This window comes from Mixophyes fleayi, chromosome 1 (assembly GCF_038048845.1).
Source record: "Mixophyes fleayi isolate aMixFle1 chromosome 1, aMixFle1.hap1, whole genome shotgun sequence".
NCBI classification, from domain to species: Eukaryota; Metazoa; Chordata; class Amphibia; order Anura; family Limnodynastidae; genus Mixophyes; species Mixophyes fleayi.
Genome location: NC_134402.1, coordinates 320,249,863 through 320,274,102, shown reverse-complemented (window position 1 = coordinate 320,274,102; position 24,240 = coordinate 320,249,863). Strand labels below are relative to the sequence as shown.

At 41.2% G+C, this 24,240-nt stretch overlaps 1 protein-coding gene across 6 annotated transcripts in view; it reads left to right on the top strand.

The window, feature by feature from the left end:
* The window catches only part of MTMR3 (myotubularin related protein 3), a 66,566-nt gene that overhangs the window by 29,778 nt on the left and 12,548 nt on the right, over positions 1-24,240 (top strand). For all 6 annotated transcript variants that reach the window (XM_075213327.1, XM_075213307.1, XM_075213337.1 and 3 more), the window contains exons 9-18: positions 4,342-4,455; positions 4,834-5,042; positions 5,206-5,337; positions 7,809-7,920; positions 8,284-8,479; positions 11,533-11,718; positions 13,736-13,906; positions 14,285-14,430; positions 16,760-18,056; positions 18,283-18,393. In XM_075213327.1, the coding sequence (XP_075069428.1) occupies positions 4,342-4,455; positions 4,834-5,042; positions 5,206-5,337; positions 7,809-7,920; positions 8,284-8,479; positions 11,533-11,718; positions 13,736-13,906; positions 14,285-14,430; positions 16,760-18,056; positions 18,283-18,393 (2,674 nt within the window). The remainder of the gene's footprint in view (positions 1-4,341; positions 4,456-4,833; positions 5,043-5,205; positions 5,338-7,808; positions 7,921-8,283; positions 8,480-11,532; positions 11,719-13,735; positions 13,907-14,284; positions 14,431-16,759; positions 18,057-18,282; positions 18,394-24,240) is intronic.

Sequence of the window (24,240 nt, the reverse complement as noted above, 5' to 3'; positions counted from 1 at the left end):
TATCCTGCTGCCCCTTTCTTTCTTTCTTTCTTTCTTTCTTTCTTTCTTTCTTTCTTTCTTTCTTTCTCATAAAATCACAAGTTTGAAATTCTTGTACAAAAGGCAAAACTCCATGCCTAAAGTTAGGGCTGAGGTTCCCATCTTCAGCTGAGAAGGGTGAAATGCCTGTTTGTCTCCTGGTATATATATTAGAAGTGGGGTGGCGGTGCGCATGATCTAATGTAGTTCTGCAGTTCTATAATGGCTGCACATTGACAATCTCTCTGAAGCCCTGTATAACTTTGGCAGAATTGGCAGTGGCAGGTATATTGTGACTGTGTTAGGGGAGTGTGCTATACTGGTACTTTTTTAATGTCAATTTTTGTTCTGATTTTGTGGTTCATGGCACAGAGCCTAGAATAAGACTGATTGTTTAGTAAACTTCATTCAGGGACATTTTTGAAAAGCGTTCTAAAAGTAATTGTGAAGAAAAGGTGATGTAATCCATAGCAACCAAGCAGGCCTTTGTGTTTTCACTTTCTACTGTACTAGAAAAATGACAGCTTGAATCTGGTCTCTATGGCTATACCAACCATTCTTTACAGTTACCCTATGAACAATCTTAAATGTTCCCCATTGTGTTTAAAGACCAAATATAAGCAGGTTCTCTACATCTGCTGTGAGATTCCATAATGCTATTCACAACTAGTAGCTAGTTTATTTCTCTTTAACCCATTCTGGAGGATATAGTGGGCAATGCTGGAGCTGGGCACTTAAAAGTTAACTACTTAGAAGAAAAGCTCCTCCCCTCTCTAGCCCCTCCCCTTTGCTGGTTCAGTTTTCAACTAAGTGTCCTGGAGTTTGGACACTTTTTCCCAGGGATGCCTAGGACAGCTGAATCTTTATTTTATTTCTTTATTTTTCTTCAGCTATATTCTGCTATTGCACCGGCGGCCATGTCTTTGTTTTATGTTTAACTGTGGCAGCCGTTCTGTTGTGGAGACGTGAGAATCTTGATGACTGCTTCCCCTGCCCCAGGGGAAGCAATCATTCCTGCTCCCAGAGGTGCACAGTAAGGGACCGGATCACCATGGGTCTTTGCAGGGACCAGGGTAGGTCAGGTGGCAACACTTTCTAAGGGAATTTTTACCACCAGGGACAGCATGACACAAGAGGAACTGAGTGAATACAGCAGTCATAGCGGGACTGGACCTGGGGGCAATGCAATTCCCAGCTGTTGGCAGCATCTCCTTGCCCCCACCCCCATCTGGATGCCTCTATTTCCTCTCATACGGGGAGTTCATGAAAGGGTGGACTACATTTGACATCATCTCCTGAGTGTATGTGTGGGAGCTAGAGACACTTTCTATATACTGCTGCATATCATACATTTGCACACACACACACACACACTATATATATATATATATATATATATATATATATATATATATATATATATATATATATATATATATATATATATATGTATATGTATGTGTATATATATTTTGTGCAATTCTTTTCATATTCCCTCACTGTAGCAAGATTGATTTTGTTCTGGGCTACAGTTTCTTATCCTGCTGCCTTGTCTGGTAAATGGACCAGTTTCCCACTGGGAAAAAGTCATTCATATACTTATCATGCTCTAGGTTTCAGACAAAATTGCTGAATGGACAACCGAAAACAAAATTTTGTGAATTTGAGGACCGTTATCTGTGCGCATCTAGGGTTAGAGCTGCTGAGATGAATCCTGCATGGATGTGACTGTCACTGAGCTGACTCATCGTTGTGTGCCAGGAGGTTTTCATTTTGCCCATGCCAGGCTGATCTTGAGATCCCCATTCAGGGCAATAACTATCTGGAACCAACAGAACTAGCTGCTGGGGCATCTATTTATCCCCTTGGAAATGTCAGTCATACGCCTAGTGTGTTTTTTTTTTTTTTTTTCTTTTCTTGAGAAGGTATTAGTCTTCCTTTTCTCTTGAGAAAGTATTAGTCTTCCTCTTCTCTACAAAAGCTGCATAAATGTCCCAACCTCTCTTGTGACTAAAAGTTAAATTCTCAAGAAGTTGCACGGGGACTCTAATTATATCGACTTCACAAGTTTCAAAGAAGAACTGTTTACCAGAAAGGGAGTAAACATCTTGTTTATCATGCTTCACCAGGCTCTTAACATTCAAGATTCAGAAGGGCACTGTTTCTTTCCCTTCTCCCTAGTTGGCACAGATGTTGAGGGGCCCATGGGGTAGACCAGATAATAAATTCCTGCTAGACGATCACTTTCTGGATGAAGATACTGCAAGGAGGAAATGGATATTGTTTTGGAAACATCTTGGTACCTGGATGCAGCCCTTGTGGATTCTAAGATTTCCACATTGGTAGCAGCCACTAGAAGAGTTCTTTTAGCTCAAATTGGATGGTCAGGATGTTTTTGTCCTGGAGCTAGATAAAATTGTCTACTTGAACGGGGGTTGACCATTTTGCATCTGCACCATTGTAACAGATGCCAGCCTTCAGGGTTGAAAGGCAGTGATGTTACATTTGCAGCCTCGTGGTGTCTGGTCCGTCAACATTCAAGAGCTCAGAGCTGTGACACCCTTCCTGATAGGCAGGCCGACTCTTTTTCATTCAGAACAACGTCATGGCAGCAGCGTATATCACTTATCAGTTGGACGTCAAAAGCTGTGTAGCAATGAAGTCAGGCATTTTGGCACAGGCAGCATAATTTCATATTCTAGCGATATCAGCAATTTACATCCCAGGGGTTGAAAACTGGGAGACTGATTTCCTCCCAGTGGTGTTCCATCAGATCACTGAAAGATGGAGTCAGCTGGAGATGATAGACTGCTAGTTGAACCACAAGGTAGAAAAGTTGTTTTCCAGAATCGGGGATCTTCGATCGTTCTTGATTACCATAATATTTTCACCTGATTTTACATTTTTCATCCAATAGTCATGCTTCTTTGTGCCCTCAAATCTAGGAGGCAAGGAGCTTCGGTGATCTTTGTGGCGCCAGATTTACCAAATAAAAGCCTGGTATGCCAACATACTAAATATAAAGGCGTAACCAGAATGGTGACTGCTACTAGGAGAGTCTCTTCTCTCTTGAGAACACTTTCTTCACCAGGACCTAGCTTGTCTAGTTTTTTAATGGCATGGCTTTTGAGGCTAGGGGATTCTCAGAGCTTAGGGTCTCTCTGAGAAAGTGGTTCAGACCATTGTTTTGGCATAAAACTGTCACAAATTTTGGAAGACTTAAGTGCTCGTGTGTGAATGACAAGGGTGCCATACTTCAAAGTTCTGGCTGTATGCCTTCCTTTTTGTTCTGGATGGTCTGAACAGTTGTCTGAGACTGAGTTGCTTACAAGTCCAAGTATCTGCTCTGTCCCCATTTCCAGAAGTGCAGACGTTTTTTCAGGAAGTTCTCAGAGTTCAGCCACCATATGTTCTTTCTATGGTGCCATGGGAGCTCAATTTAGTCCTATCAGCTTTACAGCTTCTTCCCTTTCAGGCAATGCAGTCTGTCGAGCTCAAATGTCTCACTTGAAAGACTGTCTCCTTTCGATTTTTTTCGGCTATGAGGATTTCAGTTTGGGACCCTTTCTTGCAAGTAATTATTCCTGATTTTTCATAATGATATGGCAATGCTACCCTCTGCCATCATTCCAGCCTAAAGTGATGTCGGGAAGTCCTTAGCCAGGAGAATGGTTATTCCTTCTTCATGATGGGCAGGATCTTCAGATGCCCAGGATCCATTTTTGTTGCTTGATGTGATCACATCGCTAAAGATCAACTTGGACAGGACTTTATGAAGGACAGATTATCTTCTAATCCTTTACAGTTTGCAGATGAGGGGCTAGCCAGCGACACAGCAAACAATTGCCAGGGGGTATTGAAGCTGGCTATCCATCAGACTTGCATCGGGTCAGTTAAACCGGTGCCAGAAAATCTCTGCTCACACTGCTAGGTGGGTAAATGCTTCTTGGGTTGCGCGTTATGAAGCATTGGCTGAGTATGCAGTGTCCCCAGAATGTATAAGCGATAAGAGTATTTTTGTACTGACATCATTTCTCTGATCCATCTGGGGCTCACTGCACTACCTCCATTTATGCTAATTGGTTGTTTTGTGGAAAGTGTTCCTTGTTCTTTTCTTACCCTATTCTTTTGCCTTTTGTCTGTAGTAGCTGAAGTAGCATAGGTGAGGGCTATAGAGGGGAGGAGCTTTTCTTCTAAATAGTTAACTCCTAAGTGTCCAGCTCCAGGATTGCCCTTTTATATTCCCATGGTTGCAGTGTCCCAATTGATTTAACGCAAATACACAATCCTTTTTCTCACCACCAGTATCTCTCTCCTTAACAGACTATGTTCCAGTTACCCACAAGAGCTGATTGTACCAGCCTGGATAACAGATAAAGAACTGGAGAGTGTTGCCAGCTTTCGCTCCTGGAAACGCATTCCTGCTGTTGTGTACAGGTAAAACTAGTGTAGGCTAATCACACACTCATAACCACTCATAACCACTCATAACCACACCTCTCCAGTGCTTAAATACCAATTTTTTTTTTTTTTTTTTTAAATAGTTTTCTTTGAGGTCATCGTAGGGTTGGAGTATTTGCTAACCCCTTTTTTTCCCAATACTAGTACATTTGTGAGTCCTACTAGTAGTACTACTATTACTACCTGTACTAGCATTTCCTCCTGGACCCTACTTGTTGCTTTAGCATGGTTTTTTGTGGAGGAGAAAGGAGCAGAATAAGCCCCCGCAACTGGATTGCACTTTGTGAAACTTGTCCATCACCCTCCATGTTCAGGTTATGATGATTTACTCCCATCTCGGCTTCTTCTATACAGACACCAGAGTAATGGGGCTGTTATTGCCCGCTGTGGCCAGCCTGAGGTCAGCTGGTGGGGATGGAGGAATGCAGATGATGAGCATCTTGTTCAGTCTGTGGCCAGGGCATGTGCCAGTGACAACAGCGGAAGCAGTCCAGGCAAAATGGCTAATGGCACCTGTCCACGTAGCCATGGTAATGGAGGAGTGCTTACAGATGTTGATTTTGGTAAGGTTTTAATATTTGAACAAGCATCTTTTTTTGACCTATTACCAGTTAAGTAAAGACATGATTACATTATTAAATAGGCATTTTTCTCTATATAATTATTGTGGATGCGTTAACATTTGTGTTCTGATATGTAATTGTCCCACATTACTTTTTCCTACAGACTCATCAATGTCAAATACACCACCATCTGATAGCCCTTCAGTCCAGCCAAAAAAGCTATTGATTCTTGATGCCCGATCCTACGCTGCTGCTGTGGCCAACCGTGCCAAGGGGGGAGGCTGCGAGTGTCCTGGTGAGACTGGCTGCATAATGTGGGGGTTAGATTTGTGGATTCTAGCTTGGTGTATATCGGGGTAGTTGTAGACTGTCATAGCCAGAGGTTTTAGTCTTCGTTTAAATTAATAACATCTTTGTTGCTGTGACAAAGCAGAGTGTGGTTTAGTATTGAATTTGTGTGAGATACACATTTACTTTACATTCATGTGAGTGTGACAATTTCAATTGTACTCTTATGATTTGCGATCTTGAATGTGTCTTTGATATGCAGTGTTAATACATTATTATGCCTCAACTGCATTCATATTGAGCTGCAAATGTAGAAAGCATCAAATGATCTTAACACTTGATTCTGCTGCCATAATGTAGCCCATGCAATACCATGAGCAAAAGTTTCGGGGGAGGGGAGCGAGTGCAAGTTATACTGAATCACCAATATGGACCATAATAAATAAGTAGATCACTTAATTTTAATCTAATGAATAGGATCTGAGCATAGGTAACGGTTAGTGTCCCCCCACAGCTGAATAGTAGAAATCTAGAAGTAATTGACAATTATCTTCACTCGGACCACAGATGCTACACTGTGTATTAAAATATATAATGAAACAAGTAGCATGTCCCCTCCCCATATCTTCAGTCAATTTTATCAATTTGTTGGTCACATACAGCCTTGGCTGATGTACATTACTACGGGGTGGCCATGAGTGTCTGCTCCACTTATAGTGAAAATCAGATGCAAACTTGTGACACATGACCTAGAGCTGGCTAATGACAAGCAGTTCCCAACACTGGACACTTGTGATTTGGACAGAAGTGAAGGGGTTCCTGACTTTTAACATTTTGCAGCAGTTGTACTACATTGGATCAAGAAGAAGGTTATTTTACACTTAATTGGTGGGGGACTTAAATTAAAGTTTATTAGAAAATGTGTTGATACAATCTTGCAAATTATTTCGTAGAGCAGTGGTTTCCAAACTGTGCGCCTAGGCTCCCTGGGGTGCCTTGGAGATCTCGCAGGGGTGCCTCAGCCAGGGCCAGTGCTAAACAAGGCGAGGGACTACTTGGTAACTATTTTGGCTTAGGGGTGCCTTGAAGGACAAAAAAATAAGAAAAAGTGAAAAATACCGCTCCAGTATAATTCAAATTTGTATATACTACTAATCGTATAGAACTATCTTCCCTATTAAGAAAGTAATATTCAATTTTTAGTCATCATATACTTATTATATTACTTATAGGAAGGGGCCTTTCCTCATGACTATTTTATTTCTGCTCAAAAAAAGAAAAAGGGAAACGTCTTTTAAACGGAAAGCACAATCTATAATATATTGGCCCAAAATATGGCTTTTGTTAATAAGAGCTTAGATACCTATTTATGACCAGAGCAAAGCTTCAAGGCAGCGGAATACAAAAGATAGTAAAGTAGTATTTGTGATTATAAAGTTATAGAAATAAGTGATTAAAATGAGTTCTGTGTTTTTTTGTTTGTTTTTGCAATCACATTTAGTCTGTTTTATACTATCTCCTCCATTGCACCTTTAGAGAGGTTAAAATGTCCTTGTTTATATCCATTGTTTGTTATGCTGCTTATTCACCAAAAGTCCTTATGCCTCCATTATTTATCCAGATATATTTTTTTCTTCATATGTTGTTTGCTTATCTCTTATCTCCCTTTATACCAAGCCATGCACTTCAGACACAGTTTCTTTCATTCATTCATTCCAGCTGAAGTTTTGTTGTCAAGTAAGCTTACTGGGGCCAGAGAAGCTATAGTAACTCCTAACTGCCAAGTCCCTACATAATGTCCATTTCTCTCCCTAAAACTGAAAGTTTTATATCTTTAAGGTTATTTATTAGAGTAAAAGTATTGTGTCTTATTAGAATCATAAGACCAGATCCAATATCTGTCAACTCTTAGCCGATGCAAAAAAAATTTTTTTGTAGTGTGCAAGTGGTCATGTGCCCCAATGCACAGGCCATGCAAGAAATGCCCCTGAAAATGCACACCTTCCATTACCACTGTACCACAGTATTGTTCAGCCTAAACAAATTACCAGTGTGACATTCTTTATTTTTGTGGGAACACCTTCACTCTGCCCAACTCTTCCCGTCTTCTGCTCCTGTGCACATGTGGCCAGTTTTCATTCATCCTATATAGGGGACACAGCTTAAAATAAGATATGGAGGCACCGTGCTGAGAGTAAGGTACTAATTCTACACTAAACTTGTTTGGACTCTACTCTCCCCCCTCTATAACCCACCATTGAAAGATCTTAGTTGTTTTAATAAGTACCCAGGGAGTAGGGCTGTTTTTACACCATTTCATTCCATTATTTATTTTTATTTATTTTCCACTGTGCATGTCAGCGGTGCCACTGTAAACTTCGTATTGGGTGTTATGACCTACAGCAGTTTTTTTATGTCCATAAGCTTTGGTAAATGATCTAATTTGTATGTTGTAAAATAAATTATTTTCTTCTGTAGAGTATTATCCCAACTGTGAAGTTGTGTTTATGGGAATGGCCAATATACACTCCATCCGCAAGAGCTTCCAGTCATTACGACTGCTATGCACGCAGATGCCAGACCCAGCCAAGTAAGCGTTTATTCTGCGGTGTTCACTGTTCATGCCTGTATTTTTAGCTATATCCCAATTATATTTTTATAATCCTTTCTTTTGAATGTGTTATTTTTTAGATTTAAATCATGATGTAATTCTAGGATGGCACTAGTTTCCTATAATTGTCCAGCAGCAGTATCTTTATCATGTTGTGCCTTTGGGATAATGCAGCCTGAAGTGACCTCTGATTGTGAGCATAGAGAACTGTGGAATAGACAAATAACAATCCTAAATACAAAAGCGGATCCAGCATTAGAAATAACTACCTTCATGTCTGGGTGAACTCGTTATAACTTTTAACTTTTTGTTTGTTTGCCTGTCCCCTTTTACTTCTCTCAGTTGGCTGTCTGCATTGGAAGGAACAAAGTGGTTACAGCACCTCTCCATGCTGCTCAAGTCCTCTCTGCTGGTAGTACATGCATTAGACCGTGATCAGCGTCCGGTTCTTGTGCACTGCTCGGATGGATGGGACCGTACTCCACAAATTGTTGCTTTTTCAAAACTCCTGTTGGACCCTTATTACAGGAGCATTGAGGTACTTTTCCACTACAATGGTACAGATTTTCGAGTCTCACAATGTTGTCACTAGGACTGCAGCAATTCAATAGAACGATTATTCATAATTGCTTGAGAATATGAAGTTCGATCTCCCCACCAGGGCTTTGTCTGTGTGGAGTTTGTATGTTCTCTCGCCGTGTTTGTCGGCTTCCTCCGGATTTTCCGTTTGTAAGCTCCAGTTGGGCAGGGAATGATGTGACAGACAAATATTCTCTCTACAGCGATACAGAATTGTTGGCTTTATATAACTTGATGATGAAGGGTGTTGAGGCGAAATTGATTGTACACTCCATTTGTGTCACCTTGGAAATATGTATTTTGTGTACCAAACCTGTTAACCCCTCTCCACCTTTCCCTACACACCTGGTCATGAGGCTGCGTGAATAGCCTTCAAAAGTACCTGAATGGCATATTATGTACACTTTAAATATCTTCCCCTTGTTTTTGACTCTTCCTTATTCTGTTTGGAAATATCCTAGTGGCTTCCAGATCACAGGACTTCCTTTCATGAAAATATATCCAGTTAAGAGATGTTATTTCTTCAACTGTAGCCTGTAGTCTATATACTGGATACAGTGTGATCAATATTTGGGGGCTGATTTTAATTCATCTCCTTATTTTTTTGTAACGCTGTGGTACAAAATATTTCCGCCTGGGTATTACTAAGAAGCCGTGTGGTAATAAATTTAAAATCGCCTAACGCCACCCCTGCGCCTTAATCCTAGGTGAATGCATAGTTTAAGGGAGGGGAGGGTTTAACGCGGCCATCTACACATACACAAATTAGTATTTTGTAGTTTACATAGTTAAACAAGTTTCTTTGCATATTGTAGTTGTTAGCCACACACACACCATCATCTATTCAAATTGAAATTATAGATTATTAATACATTTTAGCTTGCTTTTTACATGATTTAAAATGCTTCTTATCTTCTCTTTGCAATTTTTTTAAATTAAATTATTCAATTATCTGATTTTTAATAACTTTTTGATTTCAATACTTTTCTTCTGATTTATTGTTTTAACCCGGCCTGTAGAGGTGCGAGATAATACTGCCAATGACAGCCTGCTATAAAATAGAATTGAATTTTGCCCTGAATGCTTGTTGGAGATGTCAGGAGGCTCCAGGCACACTTCTACATATATGGAACTGTGCAATGCTTCGGTCTTCTTGGATTCAGGTCATAGCAATTTCAACTGATATTTTGAAAGATCAAGTCCCTGATGATCCTGCCTTTTGTTTACTAAATAAAACTAACTGATTTCCAGCTTTAAAAAAATCAATTTTAAAAAATCTCCTATCGGCCGCCAAAGCTGTGATACCGATCCATTGGAAGTCCTCTACTCCACCATCCATCAAAGAATGTCTTCAAAGAATAGAATTCTATAGAATAATGGATGAAATAACTTTTTCCTCAGCAGACAAGTTTGTAGATTATATTGCCACGTGGTGCCTCTGGTTTGCATTTCAAGACGCAGGGAAACTATTACAATTAACGAGTTCAACCCCCATCTCTTCAGTTGATACTAATTCATGCTAATCACGATCACTCTTACAATGAGGTTGCTCCTCCTTTCTCTCCCCAATCCCCCCTCTCTCCTTCTTCTACCTTTTTCTTTTTCTTCTTTTTCTTCTTCTTCTCTTCTCTTTAGTAAAAATCTGTAAATCTGATATTTTTTAGTTCTTAATTATAATCACTCTAGTAGTTTATTCAATCTATGATGTTACAATCCATTGTTAACCATATTATATCTTAATAAAGAAATATTAAATAGAAAGCTGCATTACCATGTGCAGCTAACTTAAAAAAAGAGAATATGTGCTTGGCTTCCAGCTGGGCAGGACTCTTGGCAACAGCCAGCTGGCAACCACCTTGCTAAAGATGTTCCTTGTCTCTTCTGTGTTCCTGCAGTACAGAGAAATACAGGTCATTAGGAAATTGACAATTTTTTTTTTTATTTTGTGCTTGCAGTCATTTTAGTTATTTTTGAGAGAGAAAAAATATGTAACATTTGTTATGGCTGGAATATGGAAAATGCTTTTTAAGATTATATAGTTTTGTAGATGTCGTCTTTCTAGGAAGCTTCATACATTCCTAGCAAGATGCAGTCTGACCTTTCTTTACAATCATAATGCAGGACCACTCACCTTTTTTGATGTAGCAAACTGTATGCATACCCTTTTGAATACTTTTATGCAATCTTGTAGGCTACTGAATAATTGGATTGGGGGCTTTCCTTCAAAAAAAAATAAAAAAATTGCGCCCTAATCTTTTTGCTTGTACTTTAATGTGAGGCTCAAAACCCACTGCGATGTGCAAGTTTGGGAACCAAATAGGGAGCGTAACATCAGGAATTAAATTGTGGGTTAAATAACCATGGTCCAAAATGACGTTTTGCAGCGCTGGTAACACTGCGTTAAAACTCAGGCTGTCCATTGAATCGCCCCCTTGGTGTTGTGTAGACAAGAGAGTGCCACAATAACAGGTGTTTGTGATTACATTGTACTTAGTATTTATTTTGCATTTTCAGGCTTACTCAGTTTTCTTAGGTTAAGCCATGTTCTGTAGTGACCCTTTAGAAGAGAACAGAAAAGAGAATTTGAATTTATTAGTAACTGCTATATTACTTACTGTTACGGTACAGTTGAGTGCCAATATATTTTGCTGTTCTATGCAATCACAATACTTTATTCGGGTTCCTCAGTCTCTGCCCCCATACAGCTTCCAGTCCTAGGAGTACATTTACTAAACTGTGGGTTTGAAAAAGTGGAGATATCTATAGCAATCAGTCAGATTCTAGCTGTCATTTTGTAAATGTACTAAAAAAACGAAAAAAAAAACTACAATCTGGTTGCTATGCAAAATATCTCCACTTTTTCAACCCACAGTTTAGTAAATCTTGCCCTTAGTCTCTAAACTAAAAGTTCATAATGCTCATTTTTCTCAGAAGTCCGTTCTAAGTGGCACACTGTTTGGGCTAATTCTCACTCTGAAAATTGAATGTCCTGACAATTATCAATCTTTGCAGGGTTTCCAAGTATTGGTCGAGACAGAGTGGTTGGACTTTGGGCACAAGTTTGCTGACCGCTGTGGTCATGGGGAGAACTCTGAAGACCTGAATGAGCGCTGTCCAGTGTTCCTGCAGTGGTTGGACTGTGTTCACCAATTACAGAGACAGTTCCCTTGTTCTTTTGAATTCAATGAAGCTTTTCTGGTGAGTTTATCTTGAAGAAGAGTAGTTCTGTGAAAATGGACAAATCTACAATACAAGCAGCTGACTTTACATGAAATATGTTGATTTCACAATAGAGAATATTCTAAATAGTGAACTAAAGAAAGTAAAAATGTGACAGGTTTGGCCATTAAATTTGATAAAGGCTGTTGTGAAATCAGGTCCTAAAAATAGCATATGTAAATTATAATTAAAGGAAAAGCAGTCCTTTCTACAATTCTCCCACTGCTGGGAAATATTGCTTTGTGGCTTTAAGAATTACTGTATATAACTACAAATCTTTAATGCCTGCCTTGCCCTTGTTTCTGCTGGTCATAATGTGAAAGTATATAAAAAGGAATTGGTTTGCACCATTGTCTATGTGCTCCAATTTTGAGACTATAATTTGAGTTCTTTTGCAGTCCAACTGCACCATTGATGAAACCTCATTTGCGTATCTCTATAGCCAACTGGGGATGACACGATGCCGTAACATGTTGACACTAAAGAGCCTACAGACTTAGTAAATACATAACAAGTTTACATCGCATATCTAATATTACAGAAATTAGATAAAGCCATGGAAATGACTCCATATTTTGAATGTTGATTTCCTACACATGCACATACATATTCCCACAAAAATGTATAACTAGTTTCATGTTTATTCTGCTTTTGACTTTTTTACATTTCAGTACCTGTTTTCTTAATACAGCAATTAGCTATGTTCCGAGAGCCCTTCTGCTTCCATAGACTATATCTAAATAGCACTCTCTCACTTGCACCTGCCTCTTGGAAGCTCTCTCTTGTTCTGTCATTATCAGTCTGATCTTCAGTAAAGTGGCCATATAGATAGGCTGTTTTAGTTTTTTGGCTGTACCTTTGAAAACGTTGTTCAGCGCATACTGTATGAGCAATCTCCAGCGATCAGGCATTGGGGATAAGATACAGTAAAACAAAAAATTAAGGCACTAGGAATCAATTAATAGTATATGGTGTTCGGACCGCAGCTCCCTTCAAGCAGAAATCTGAATCTGCTTCATAGTAAATAGTAACAAAAAGCAATAAGGGGCGCTGTATCCAACAGTTTCTATTTATTGAATATAATAGCAATAGCAAAATCGTTAAATGCAATAATTATACAAAATCAACATTCAGTGGACATCAAGTGATCCCAAATACAAATCCCCTAAGGATCACAGTATAAAAATGCAACTCGCGGGCAACAAATCAGCTGATGCACATGAGCAATAACTCATAGAAAAGGAATATATAACACACACTTGATAGTGGTTCACAGAAACACCTTGATAGATGGTTAAATGCAAATACTTGTAGTGCTTAATAACATACATACAATTGCTGCAGCGGTGTAGATGATTCAAATCCCTAAAAATAAAGGGAACAAGCAATGTCCAGATTAGCACTAATAAACTCTCCTTGTTTCAAGGGCAGATTTAACTTTTCATGCAACAAAACGGTGTATAGCATTCATTAATAAAATATTCCTTTGGTATAATTGTAATGATTTATCAAGTGCAGAAGTGCCGCTGAGGCGGTTAATTACAATGGACTGTCCTTTGTAATGGATAAGCGTTGATGATCTATATCAGATGTAAGCTCTCCAGATTCCGTTAATATTAATCGGCAAAACAGTTAGACTTTAGCATGCAGCAACAGTAATAAAAAGTCTTTAGCGCAATAATCCAGCGCTTGATAGCCAATAAGATAACACAGTTAGACTTTAGCATGCAACAACTGCAGCAACAGTAATTAAAGTCTTTAGCGCAATGATCCAGCGCTTGATAGCCAATATAGATAACACGGAGGCCGTATATACAATCGCTTCATCCACTTACTTTAGCAATCCATTGAATACCCCGGGGTACAGGAAAACGATGTCCAGATGTTGTATTAAAATCCAATAGTGTTCTAAAATCCAATAGTTGTTTGACGCGTTTCTCCGTGTTACACCTGGGGATAAGACCTATTTGCTCTAGCTTTCCTCTTGTGATTTCAGGTGAAGCTGGTGCAGCACACATACTCATGTTTGTTTGGGACCTTCCTTTGTAACAATGCCAAGGAGCGAAGTGAGAAACACATACAAGAGCGGACATGCTCCGTTTGGTCACTACTACGTGCTGGGAACCGCTCCTTCAAGAACTTGCTGTACTCCTCTCAGTCAGAAACTGTAAGCTGTCATGCTTATATTTTGCACAAGTCCAATTTCCTATGTAGATTTCTTCTACTTGCCAAACACTTGCATTACTTTATTTGCAACCAATAATATAGGTTACTTATATTGGTATAGTATACATTTATAAACTGCTTCAAAGTGTAGACCAGAGATGGGCAAACCAGTCCTCAAGGGCCATCAACAGTTAATGTTTTTAGGATTTCTGTCTGTAGAAACACCTGGGATAATTACTGACCCAGCCAAATAGATTAACTCAGCTGTGCATGATTAAAGAAATCCTAAAAACATGAACTGTTGATGGCCCTTGAGGACTGGTTTGCCCACCTCTGGTGTAGACCATCATGTACATTAAGACTTTATTGTATTTCACAGGTCCTATATCCCGTGTGCCACGTTCGCAATCTAATGTTGTGGAGTGCAGTCTACCTCCCCGGCTCCTCCCCATCAACGCCTAGCGAAGAATCCTGTACCCCATATCCAACACCTGGGTCTGCCTCTGAGGACCTGCCACTCTGCAGGTGAGCACAAATGTATGGGAATCTTCTTTCTTATGTAACACAAGGAATTCATGAAAAATGTTGCTTGAAAAGTAGGCACAATATTTCAATATCAAGTTGTTGGTAAATAATGTAAAAGTGAAAATGTGACTCTGCATATATGTTGCCTTGAAAGCCTTATGCTACATGGGTACCAATTTCTGCTTAATTCTAGCCGTGAACTTTTAGTTTAGGGCTAGAATTAAGGTTGATGGCAGTGAGGGCTTTTGAAGAATAGAAGGTAATTGGGGGGGGCGCAAGTATATGGGCTGTGGATGAAGAGGAAATAGTAGGATGATGTGAATTAGTAAGGTGTGAAACAAAAATTGGTTGATGCGAGTCACAGGCTTAGAGATTTTAATTTATTCAGCGCTCCTGCTGATCACCTCCTTTTTAAATGATTTGCGTAATGATAGAATATGCGTTAATTGGCTCTGCTTGTGAGGTGTGCAACATACCTCATGCATGCACATTTAAATCTCTATGTACTATTGTACATGCCGCATGACAATGGTTACCATCAGCCTTTGCTCTACCTCTCTAGCCACAAAAAGCAGCCATCCGTGGGCAAATGTGGAGGAAATATAGAAATGTCCCACTGTTTCCTTCACGTTTTCCTTGATACATGGACCTCTTAATGCTACGGGAAGTCTATAACTCAAACATTGTGAGAGCAAGCTGTGCACTTTCCCTCATAATAAAAACATTTATATGGTGATTTTTGTTTTGTACTGTAGTCATTTCAATGCAATTTTTCATAAGCAAGGTGAGCATAAATTTCATGTAATGGTTGATTTACGATCGTAATAAAACCATATAAAGTGAACCAAACGTTTGCCTTGTATATACGGTCGGCTTTGTGTTAGCAAAATGCTTCGAGAGCTCCACTTACAGCTTCAATTACTAAAAGATTTACCATAGCATGAGTTTGTACCAAAAATCGATACACAGAATTTGTCATTGTGCTATGGCTCCTATTTAACTTGCGCTGTAAATATTTTAAATGTATTTATTTTTGTAAGCATTTGTAGTGTGCACAAGTCTTATGCATGTCTTGCAAGTACTAATGATAGACTAACTGGCTTGTTTAATTGTATGGTGCCATTAGTATAAATGAGCTATATCCCAGAGCAGCCCAGTGAAGTCTGACGATAGCTTTGGCTGCTCTCGTGTTCATTCAATTAATGAAAATCGTCTTACTTTTATTAGTGGAAATACATTTGTACTATTTGTTTGGTTTACCAAAGTGCACATTCTGCTGTGTATGGTCTTCTGCACCTCCTGTTAATGAGTTTAATGGGATATCCATCTATCCTTATGTTTTGTTATCTTTGCTGCTCTACCTTACCAGCGGGAACTGTTACATTATAATATCATTTAACGAATATAGCTACTTTATAAATGTGGTGTATGATAAAACTGCAGGAGTGAAGAGAATGACTGGGGATATCCAAGATTGGTAATAATGTCATGCTTCTCGTTACATTTTGTATGACAATATCTTATGATGATTGATTTGTTGCGGTATAGCATTGCATAGAATTGTATTATGTTTTTTTGTATAGTGGAAGATTTAAGTCTACATTTAATGTTATTTAAATACTGTTTCCATAGTTTCATTCTAATTTAATGGTGCAAAGTTGTTATAGCAAAATAATCAATAGTTGATATTGTATCTGAGTCAAATGTTGCTACAGACTGTAATGTAGCACATTGCATGCCTTACAGCTAGGAATGCTGCTTTTCTGTTCTAATAAACAAAACAAACAAACACGAAGTTACCACTGGAGAGCTTGAAATCTGGTGCCTCAGAGATACGTGAAAGTGCATGTGTAAGCAGCAGGTCAGCACAGAAACCTCACTACACATCCCAGGCCAGAGACGTTTCTGGGCTGATCTGCCGCTTGTTCAGGGAGGGTGAGGAGAAATGAGACAGGAATATGGAGACCGTGAATGCTATAAAGGAGAAAATTACACAGAAGGTAGAAAATTACAATAGCACTTAGGTTTATTGGTACTACATTGGCTTACTCTGTCCTATGGGACCCTACACACTGGCACAATCACTTCCCTCCTTTGGTACTCTCTCCTCACTTTTGTGGTTTGCTCAATATAAAAATAAAGTTAACACCAAATTGCAGCTTTAACTTTAACTTTTTAGGGTATGTTTATTTCATTACCATTGAAAAACAACAATGTGTTTCCTTGCGACCCATTCCCCTCCTACTTATATGCTTCTTCAATGAAGTCAATTCTAAGTTATACACATGACACAAGGTCGTTATTTCATGGTTTCTACTTGTCTCCTTAGATTACCCAAGACCCGATCATATGATGACCTCCCTACTGTCTGTGATATAAGTGTGCCCTGTGTGAATAGGCGTAGCAGTGACCCCAGCCTGAATGAAAAGTGGCAGGAGCATCGACGTTCTCTGGAATTGAATGCCTTTGGAAATCCTGCAGAAGAAGGACAAGAGGGGGACAGACTACCCTTGGGGGCACATCTCTCCATGGCTGCTGGAGTTGGGGAAGGGCAAATGGAAAATATTCTGCAAGAGGCTAGCGAGGAGGGAGGAGGTGAAGAGCAGGGAGGGAAATTGGTGTGTGTGGAGGAAGAGACTGGGTTTACAGAACGAATACAAAAACCGCAGGAAGAGCCCGAGAAATCAGTGGATGGGTTGGGGGGTTCTTGCTTGAACAGCGATGCAGCAAAGAGTGAGGGGGACAATGAGAGAACCAGTTCTATGCCAGGGTACCTTTGTGCAGAATTTGACCAACCAAATTCTGAAATTGGAATGTCTGTCCAGCCAGTCCAAGATATATGTGCTATACAGGTATGTGAGGGTGAAGGAGTGTCTAGCCAGGATGTTAAAGAACAGTCTTCTGAAGCTTTTGAACCAGAAGAGAATGAAATAAAGGAGTTGGACTTATCAAAAGAGGAAAAACAGAGCTGTCCCAGTTCTGATTCACCTAACAATTTGCCATCGGAGTCTGTTCTTGAAGACTCTACAGAAACTTTAACAGATAACCTTTACGTTTCATGGCCCTGCAAACTGGACCATGTGACAGCAGCGATTGAACTATCACAGAAGCCAGAACCGGTGTCTGGTGAGGGCCTGATGATGACTGGCTTGCAGAGCCAAAATGAAAGGACGTGTTCTCCTTTTCCCCATACTCGTAGTGCCTTTCCCTCTACTGAATGCAATTCACTAAATGCGTTTAAAATGGACCAATCTCCTCCCTCTGTCCCTGATGGACCATGTCTCAGTGTGGACAATAGTCGGAGGAAGCAAACACTCTCACGCCAGAATTCTAGCTCAAACAACCTCCAGGCCCACCTCAGAAACCTCCCACACAAGTGCCCATTGCACACTTGTGGGAGACACCGCATAGGGAGTACCCCAGAGCAGCCAGCCCGCAATCACCTGGATGATGATGGGATGCCCTTGTATGTGGATGCTATCCAGCAAAGATTAAGGCAGATGGAGAGTGGTCATCAACAGGAAGTGGAGACATTGAAGAAACAAGTGCAAGAGCTACGCTGTCGACTTGAAAGTCATTTACATAACAGCCCAGTGTGTTTCAATGGGGAATTGGCAGATGAGGTGGTGAGTTAAAATAGCTAGAATGGGTTTATGGATGTGGTCAAAGTAAGTGTGAAATTTGTTTACGTTGTAAGCATTGGCATGATGTGTATTAAGTAAACTGTCAAACATGCCTTTTTTTAATACAATAAGTGACACTGAAGTGTGCAACACAGACATTAGGATGCAGGTCTTTGTATATGTGATTTTATGTTATGGGCAGCCTTGTATGTGATCTTGCACTTTACAGACCTCAATCCCTGATTCTGAATGTAACCGGGATCCTAGTTGTTTGTCTGGCTGCAGTACAGAACTCTTCTCTGAGACCAGCTGGGAGCAGGTGAACAAGCGGGACACAGAGGTAAAGCCATTAATTGTGTTTTTAGAAATGCTTTCTTACTTTTAACAATGTTCAATCCTTACCCCCATGCAATTTTACATCCAGTTTGTTATTCTGGCAGATCATGATATACAGACGGCTCTAATTGCATGTACAGAAGTCTGATCGTACCTTGAAAGTTAACCTTGCAGTTTTCAGGATCATTGGCTTGCCCAGCACATGTACAATAACACTAGGGACAGACAGTCCTTGTGACATTTTGCATAATCGATTTAATAGTTATCTTGGCACCAGGCACACAGAGTTGGTGGTCTTCTTTCTATCCAAGAACAGGTTCTTCCATGAAAAAATTGTTCAAAGGATGCACATTGTTAGTTAGTGATTCATCGTACAAGGGAATGTTTATTGATGCAAGCACAGAAAATACAGCATTTTGGGGATTGTGGTACTAACAATTACCTGTGTGCAGTCTTTGAGCAATTTATTTCATTAAGTGTACATTAACTATGCAAATTTCGTTCAGGTGGCGTTCTACAGTTCTGTGAAGGAATAAATCAAAGAAAATTACCATGTTTTTCCCTAACTGAAACACTTCTTCATGATATTAAAAATGGCTGCAGAAACATATAGGGAAAAGTAAAGTTTAAAGATGAAATACAGCTCTGCCATAACTGAATTCAGTGATGCTAACATTTGAATGCTAGAACCATTCAGTACAGTGAACATATAGACTGCAGTCATCTTCTCTGATTGCTTTGAATACAAAGTGAACCACTTAGAGTGCTGTTATAATTTACTTTCTCTTTCCTACCATTGGGGGGACACTGCGAGACATTGGGGTATAGTAGGTGGGACTAGGAGTTTTGGCACTTATTAACTTATTAACTTCTTTGTTCCCTACACTCCTCCCCTATTATGCCCCTCCTATCCAGCTCAGACCTCCGTTTTTTTGTAAGTGCCTAGGAGATAGATCACTTCGGTATAGGCTCCTGCCTATACTTGTATTAGCCTTTAGGTTTTCATGTTTTTATTTTAATTCCCTTTCATGTGCAGCGCGTGGCTCAATCCAAAGTCCCAGGAGAGTGCGTAGGACGCAACTCTGTTCACTCTGGGTCCCAGCGCAGGTAAGAGAAACCCTGTGCTCACTTACCTAGCACCTCTGCTGGCAATCCCCTAGAAATGAGCAAAGAGGGGACCAGTTCTTTTATTAAGGGTCTGCCAGAGCTATTTTTTTTTGTAGGGGGACATCCGTGGCAATTTTAAAAGCAGTGCTGAGCCTATATAGTGAGTGCCGCCCACTGCAGCCGAAGCAGACCTCTTGTATGGACAGGAGGATACTGTAACTCTCCTCCTCGTCCGCCCCCTCTTGCCGGCAGGGCCACCCACCGTCGCCCTCCTTGACAACGAGCAGCGGGTGGGCACAGCAGCGTCCGCACTCAATAGGAGGCGGAATGTCTGCAGAAGCCGCACATGCGCCCTAGGCACCATTAAAATTAGCGTGGTGTAATGTATATGTGCACTTGTTATCTCACTAATGTACCTTTCAACAATTTTTCTATTTTGTAATACTGTTCAAGATAAGATGTTACTAATAAAACGTATTTAAAAAAATAAATAAAAAAAATTTGCGTGGTGCAGACACACAGCGCCGGCCATATTGCTACAGGCAATAGGCGGCAGCAGGAACAGGAGGAGTTGAGGGAGGAACTTCCCCTCTACCCCCTATGAACTTCGTGGCGTGGATGGTGGCCATATTGGAAACGTAGACACATAGGAGACACACTGCTGCCCGACTCTGCCTCTCCTCAGCTGGTATTGTTTTGTATCGTTGCTACTAACTCTAGTGAGAACAATTGTTAAGCGATTGAGAGTGGCTTAATGTGTTTATCTTTTTCACACACAGTGCTGTAACACTCGGTGTTGGGGAGAGTGGTGTAAGTTATAGGAAAACCTTGTATACAGACTCTGTAATTTTCTATTGCTTCAGCCAGCAGACTACTATAAAGAGAGAGAGCCTTACTTTATCTGGTAATCTAAGACTAGGGCTGAAAAGGGGACAACGACAACAAAAAAAAGCAAAGGACCTTCTGGTTCTTCTGTGTTATACCTGTACCAAGTGTAAATGTAAATTATCTATTGGACAGGACTACAGCTATTTTATATCAGAGCCTGGAGATTGGTGGCTGTTATGAGGATTATCTAGTATGTAGTCTTGGTAAATTTCTACTATACTGTGATTATGTACATATATAAAAATGGATATTTTATATTATATTCAGGGTGTATTTTCCCTCATTTCTATTGTGATTCTGGTTTCATGTACGATCCAGAATATGTTCAAAAGAGGAAACACCCATGAAAAAGGGGATCCTCAGCTACAGCGGTGCTGGTGTGCTTATGTTCCAGAGGCAATTCTAATTTATCTTTCGCACAGCATTCCTAATATGCCTAAAGAAGGGACTCCCACGGGTAAGTGAGCCGCTGGTATGTCTGCACGGCATTGCATATGTATCGCGTTCATAATATACAAATTTATTTCGAAATTAAAAACCAGCTACTACGTCCGTATTAAGTCCATAAATATTGGGACATCGACACAATTCTCATATTTTGGGCTCTGTACACCACCACAATGGATTTGAAATGAAACAAATAAGATGTGCATTAACTGCAGACTTTCAGCTTTAATTTGAGGGTATTTACTTCCAAATCAGGTGAACGGTGTAGGAATAACAACGGTTTCTATATGTGCTTCACACTTTTTAAGGGACTAAAAGTAATGGGACAATCGACTCAAAACCTATTTCATGGTCATGTGTGGGCTATTCCCTCGTTATTTCATCATCAAATAAGCAGGTAAAAGTTCTGGAGTTGATTCTAGGTGTGACATTTGCATTTGGAATCTGTTGCTGTCGACTCTCAATATGAGATCCAAAGAGCTGTCACTATCAGTGAAGCAAGCCATCATTAGGCTGAAAAATCAAAACAAACCCATCAGATATAGTAAAAACATTAGGTGTGGCCAAATCAACTGTTTGGAACATTCTTAAAAAGAAAGAATGCACCGGAGAGAGCTCGGCAACACCAAAAGACCCGGAAGACCACGGAAAACAACTGTGGTGGATGACAGAAGAACTTGAGGCTGCGGCCCCATCCGCATCTCCCCAGATGCTGGCCAGGGTGTCTGATCTTTGAGATTAGGCCAAATAAGCAAGTATTAAACTGGGCAGATTCCCACCTTGTTTTCCTCCCCTGGCAGAGAGAATACTTAGATGGGAGGGTACCACTGGGGTTGACTGCCCTGCAACTAGTCTATTCACTTATCCTGCTACCCCCATGCGGGCCAGGCACCCAGTGAAGGTTTTTCTTTGACAGAAAGTATAATCTAGCCCCCCACTCATCTTTAAGTGACGAATGTCAGTATGTTTACACCCAACAGGGGCAGAGCTGCTTTGTGAATAAGCCCATTCAGACTTGGTCAGAGCATTTGGCAAAAGGTAGTCTGGAGTATGTTCCAGTATCGGAACTTCGCATTTTTGCAGAATTACAGTGTAATATTCAGGAGCCACTGTAGGTAAGAGTACATCTCTTTCCATCTATTCCACTAGCCCTCGTCAAGGGTGGACATAATCCACCCTCCCTTTCTCCAAGGACGAAGTACCATATCGCGGACTCGCTCCTTGGCTCCAATAACAACATATAGTATCAGCACAAGGGCAGTTAAGTGAGAAACCCATATATTCCCGGTGCTATCCCCGAGAATTGGTATTTTATTCCAACCTCTTTCTGGCCCACAGACAAATCCTTTCATTACATTTAAGCTGGCAGTACCTCAACAGGAGGCCTGCACTCACTCGTCTCAGATGTAGTTGCTACGCACTGTCATTGCGAATAGTGAACAGAGACAGTTCCTGGCCTCCGTATACATTATCGAGGTCTTACATAAACCAGTCGGAAAGGGGCCACCGGGGTCTCTTTCGCTTTGACGGTACAGAGCTTTCAGTCCCGCCTCAGGAGCCTGCTGCTTTTATTCAGCACATTGTGCTTCGTGGCCTTCCGAGGTTAAGGCAGTCATGCAGGGCTGCAGGTGCGCCCGCCGAGTTAAGATAGTACCCTGTCTGGACCACCTCCTTTCAGGGACTCCGTCATCATTTCGCTCACAAACAAATCTCCATTTGGTTCCGATAAGCAGGTCTGTGGGCAGCAGATACACATTAATGTTTCATGCCCCTCTCTCGACATCTCCAGAGGGAAATTCCCCATAAGGGTGGCTGGTTTCCAGGTAATTGGACTTGCAGATCACTCTGTCCTAAACCACACGTCTATCCCTCTCATTCGTAAGACAGTCAGGAGTGCGTTCAATCGTCCTCCAGGTCCTGGGGCCAGATAGGCTATAGTCTGTTCGATATAGGCAAATTAATAGGACCCTTAGGGTTCCAGGGTTCTTTGGGTCACCCCAAAGAAAGACTGTACTTTCATATCTGGTGCTCAGTATGCACAGGTTGTGGTGTCAGGCCCAGCAGGGCCTGACCAGGAAAGCTGTAGACAAAATGTCAGATAATGCGAGACCTGTTGCATTTCTTCAACATCACGGGGGAGCACACGACCCGAAAGCAGTGTGACAGGCGCACATGTTAGGGCCTGAGCAGCGTGTCATATTCCCATACTTTTTTGACCATTATCCCGACAGGAAAAAGCGGTAGGAGTCCCAGCAGACAGGTGTTTAACCAGGGGGAATAGTCTCTTCACGGGGACATCCTTGGCCCTCCTGGTGGGGCTTTGTGGGGGAACTCCGGACTTAGCCCCCGGGCTGTACAGTACAGACTTATGTCTCAGGCCTCTCCTTAACGGATCATAATCTCATAAGACCCTTAAGTGAGATTTTCCGATGCACCGGTGGCTTCCTTTTCCCATATTCTCACGAGAAAAGAGTTTCTGTACGAATGGAGCTTCCAGCTATCCTAGGGCCCTTCGTTCACCTCGCAGAGCACGAGTCTCAGACATTGGCGACTGGAGACAACACCTCCCTTCCGCCTAACTCTGTGGCCACATCGGAGCATTCATCGGCCCCTTTTCCTCTGCCACTCTTTATATAGTCTAGCTTGGTACTGAGGCGTTGCAGGCCCTTTTCCTTAACGCCTCCTTATTCTGAGATAGTGCAGTGCTTGGGGTAAATCCCAGGACTTTTACAAGTCCCAGTGATGGCTCCCTAAGTCGCTGTCTGCCGCAAGCTGGCTCTGAGATAGGACTCTGCCTACGTGCCCGCAAGGTGCATCCTCCAGTGCTCTACATCAATTTCAGCTTCGGTTGATAGAATCACGGTATCTCAGTCTTTTTCTCCAGGGGCCTCTGTCGTTTCACCACCCCCTTCCCCTTTTGTGGGGCAGGGGAAGCATTGAGATCTAGTTGGGTAAGCAGAGAGCAGGCTTCTGCCAATTTTGACTTGCAGACCCTGTTGAGAGAGGTTAATTCCAAGGTAGTGGTCTCCCATTGCATATCCCTTCTGTTCGCAGGGGTTCGGTGGCGAAAGTGCGAGTTACACTCCAACATGCCTCTTTTCCAGGACATATTAGAGGTGCGTCGTTTCGGCCAATATTAGATCAGAGGATAGTATCTACATTGCACGAAACTCAGGCGCTTGTGTTCAAGCACTCTGCTGTTCTTTCTTTTCATGTGACACTCTAGCTTGCCGGGATGTGGTCCGTCATCTGCAAGCCCAGATTAAGTGCAGGGTTTCTATCCGTGAGATTTTGTTCTTTCAGACTCTTAATAGTGGGGCGGGTCAGTTTCCAGACAGTCTCATGCCTGATGCGTCCCTTCCACCCACCATTCGGTGGCAGCTTCACGCCCCTTCGGCAATCCTGTGGA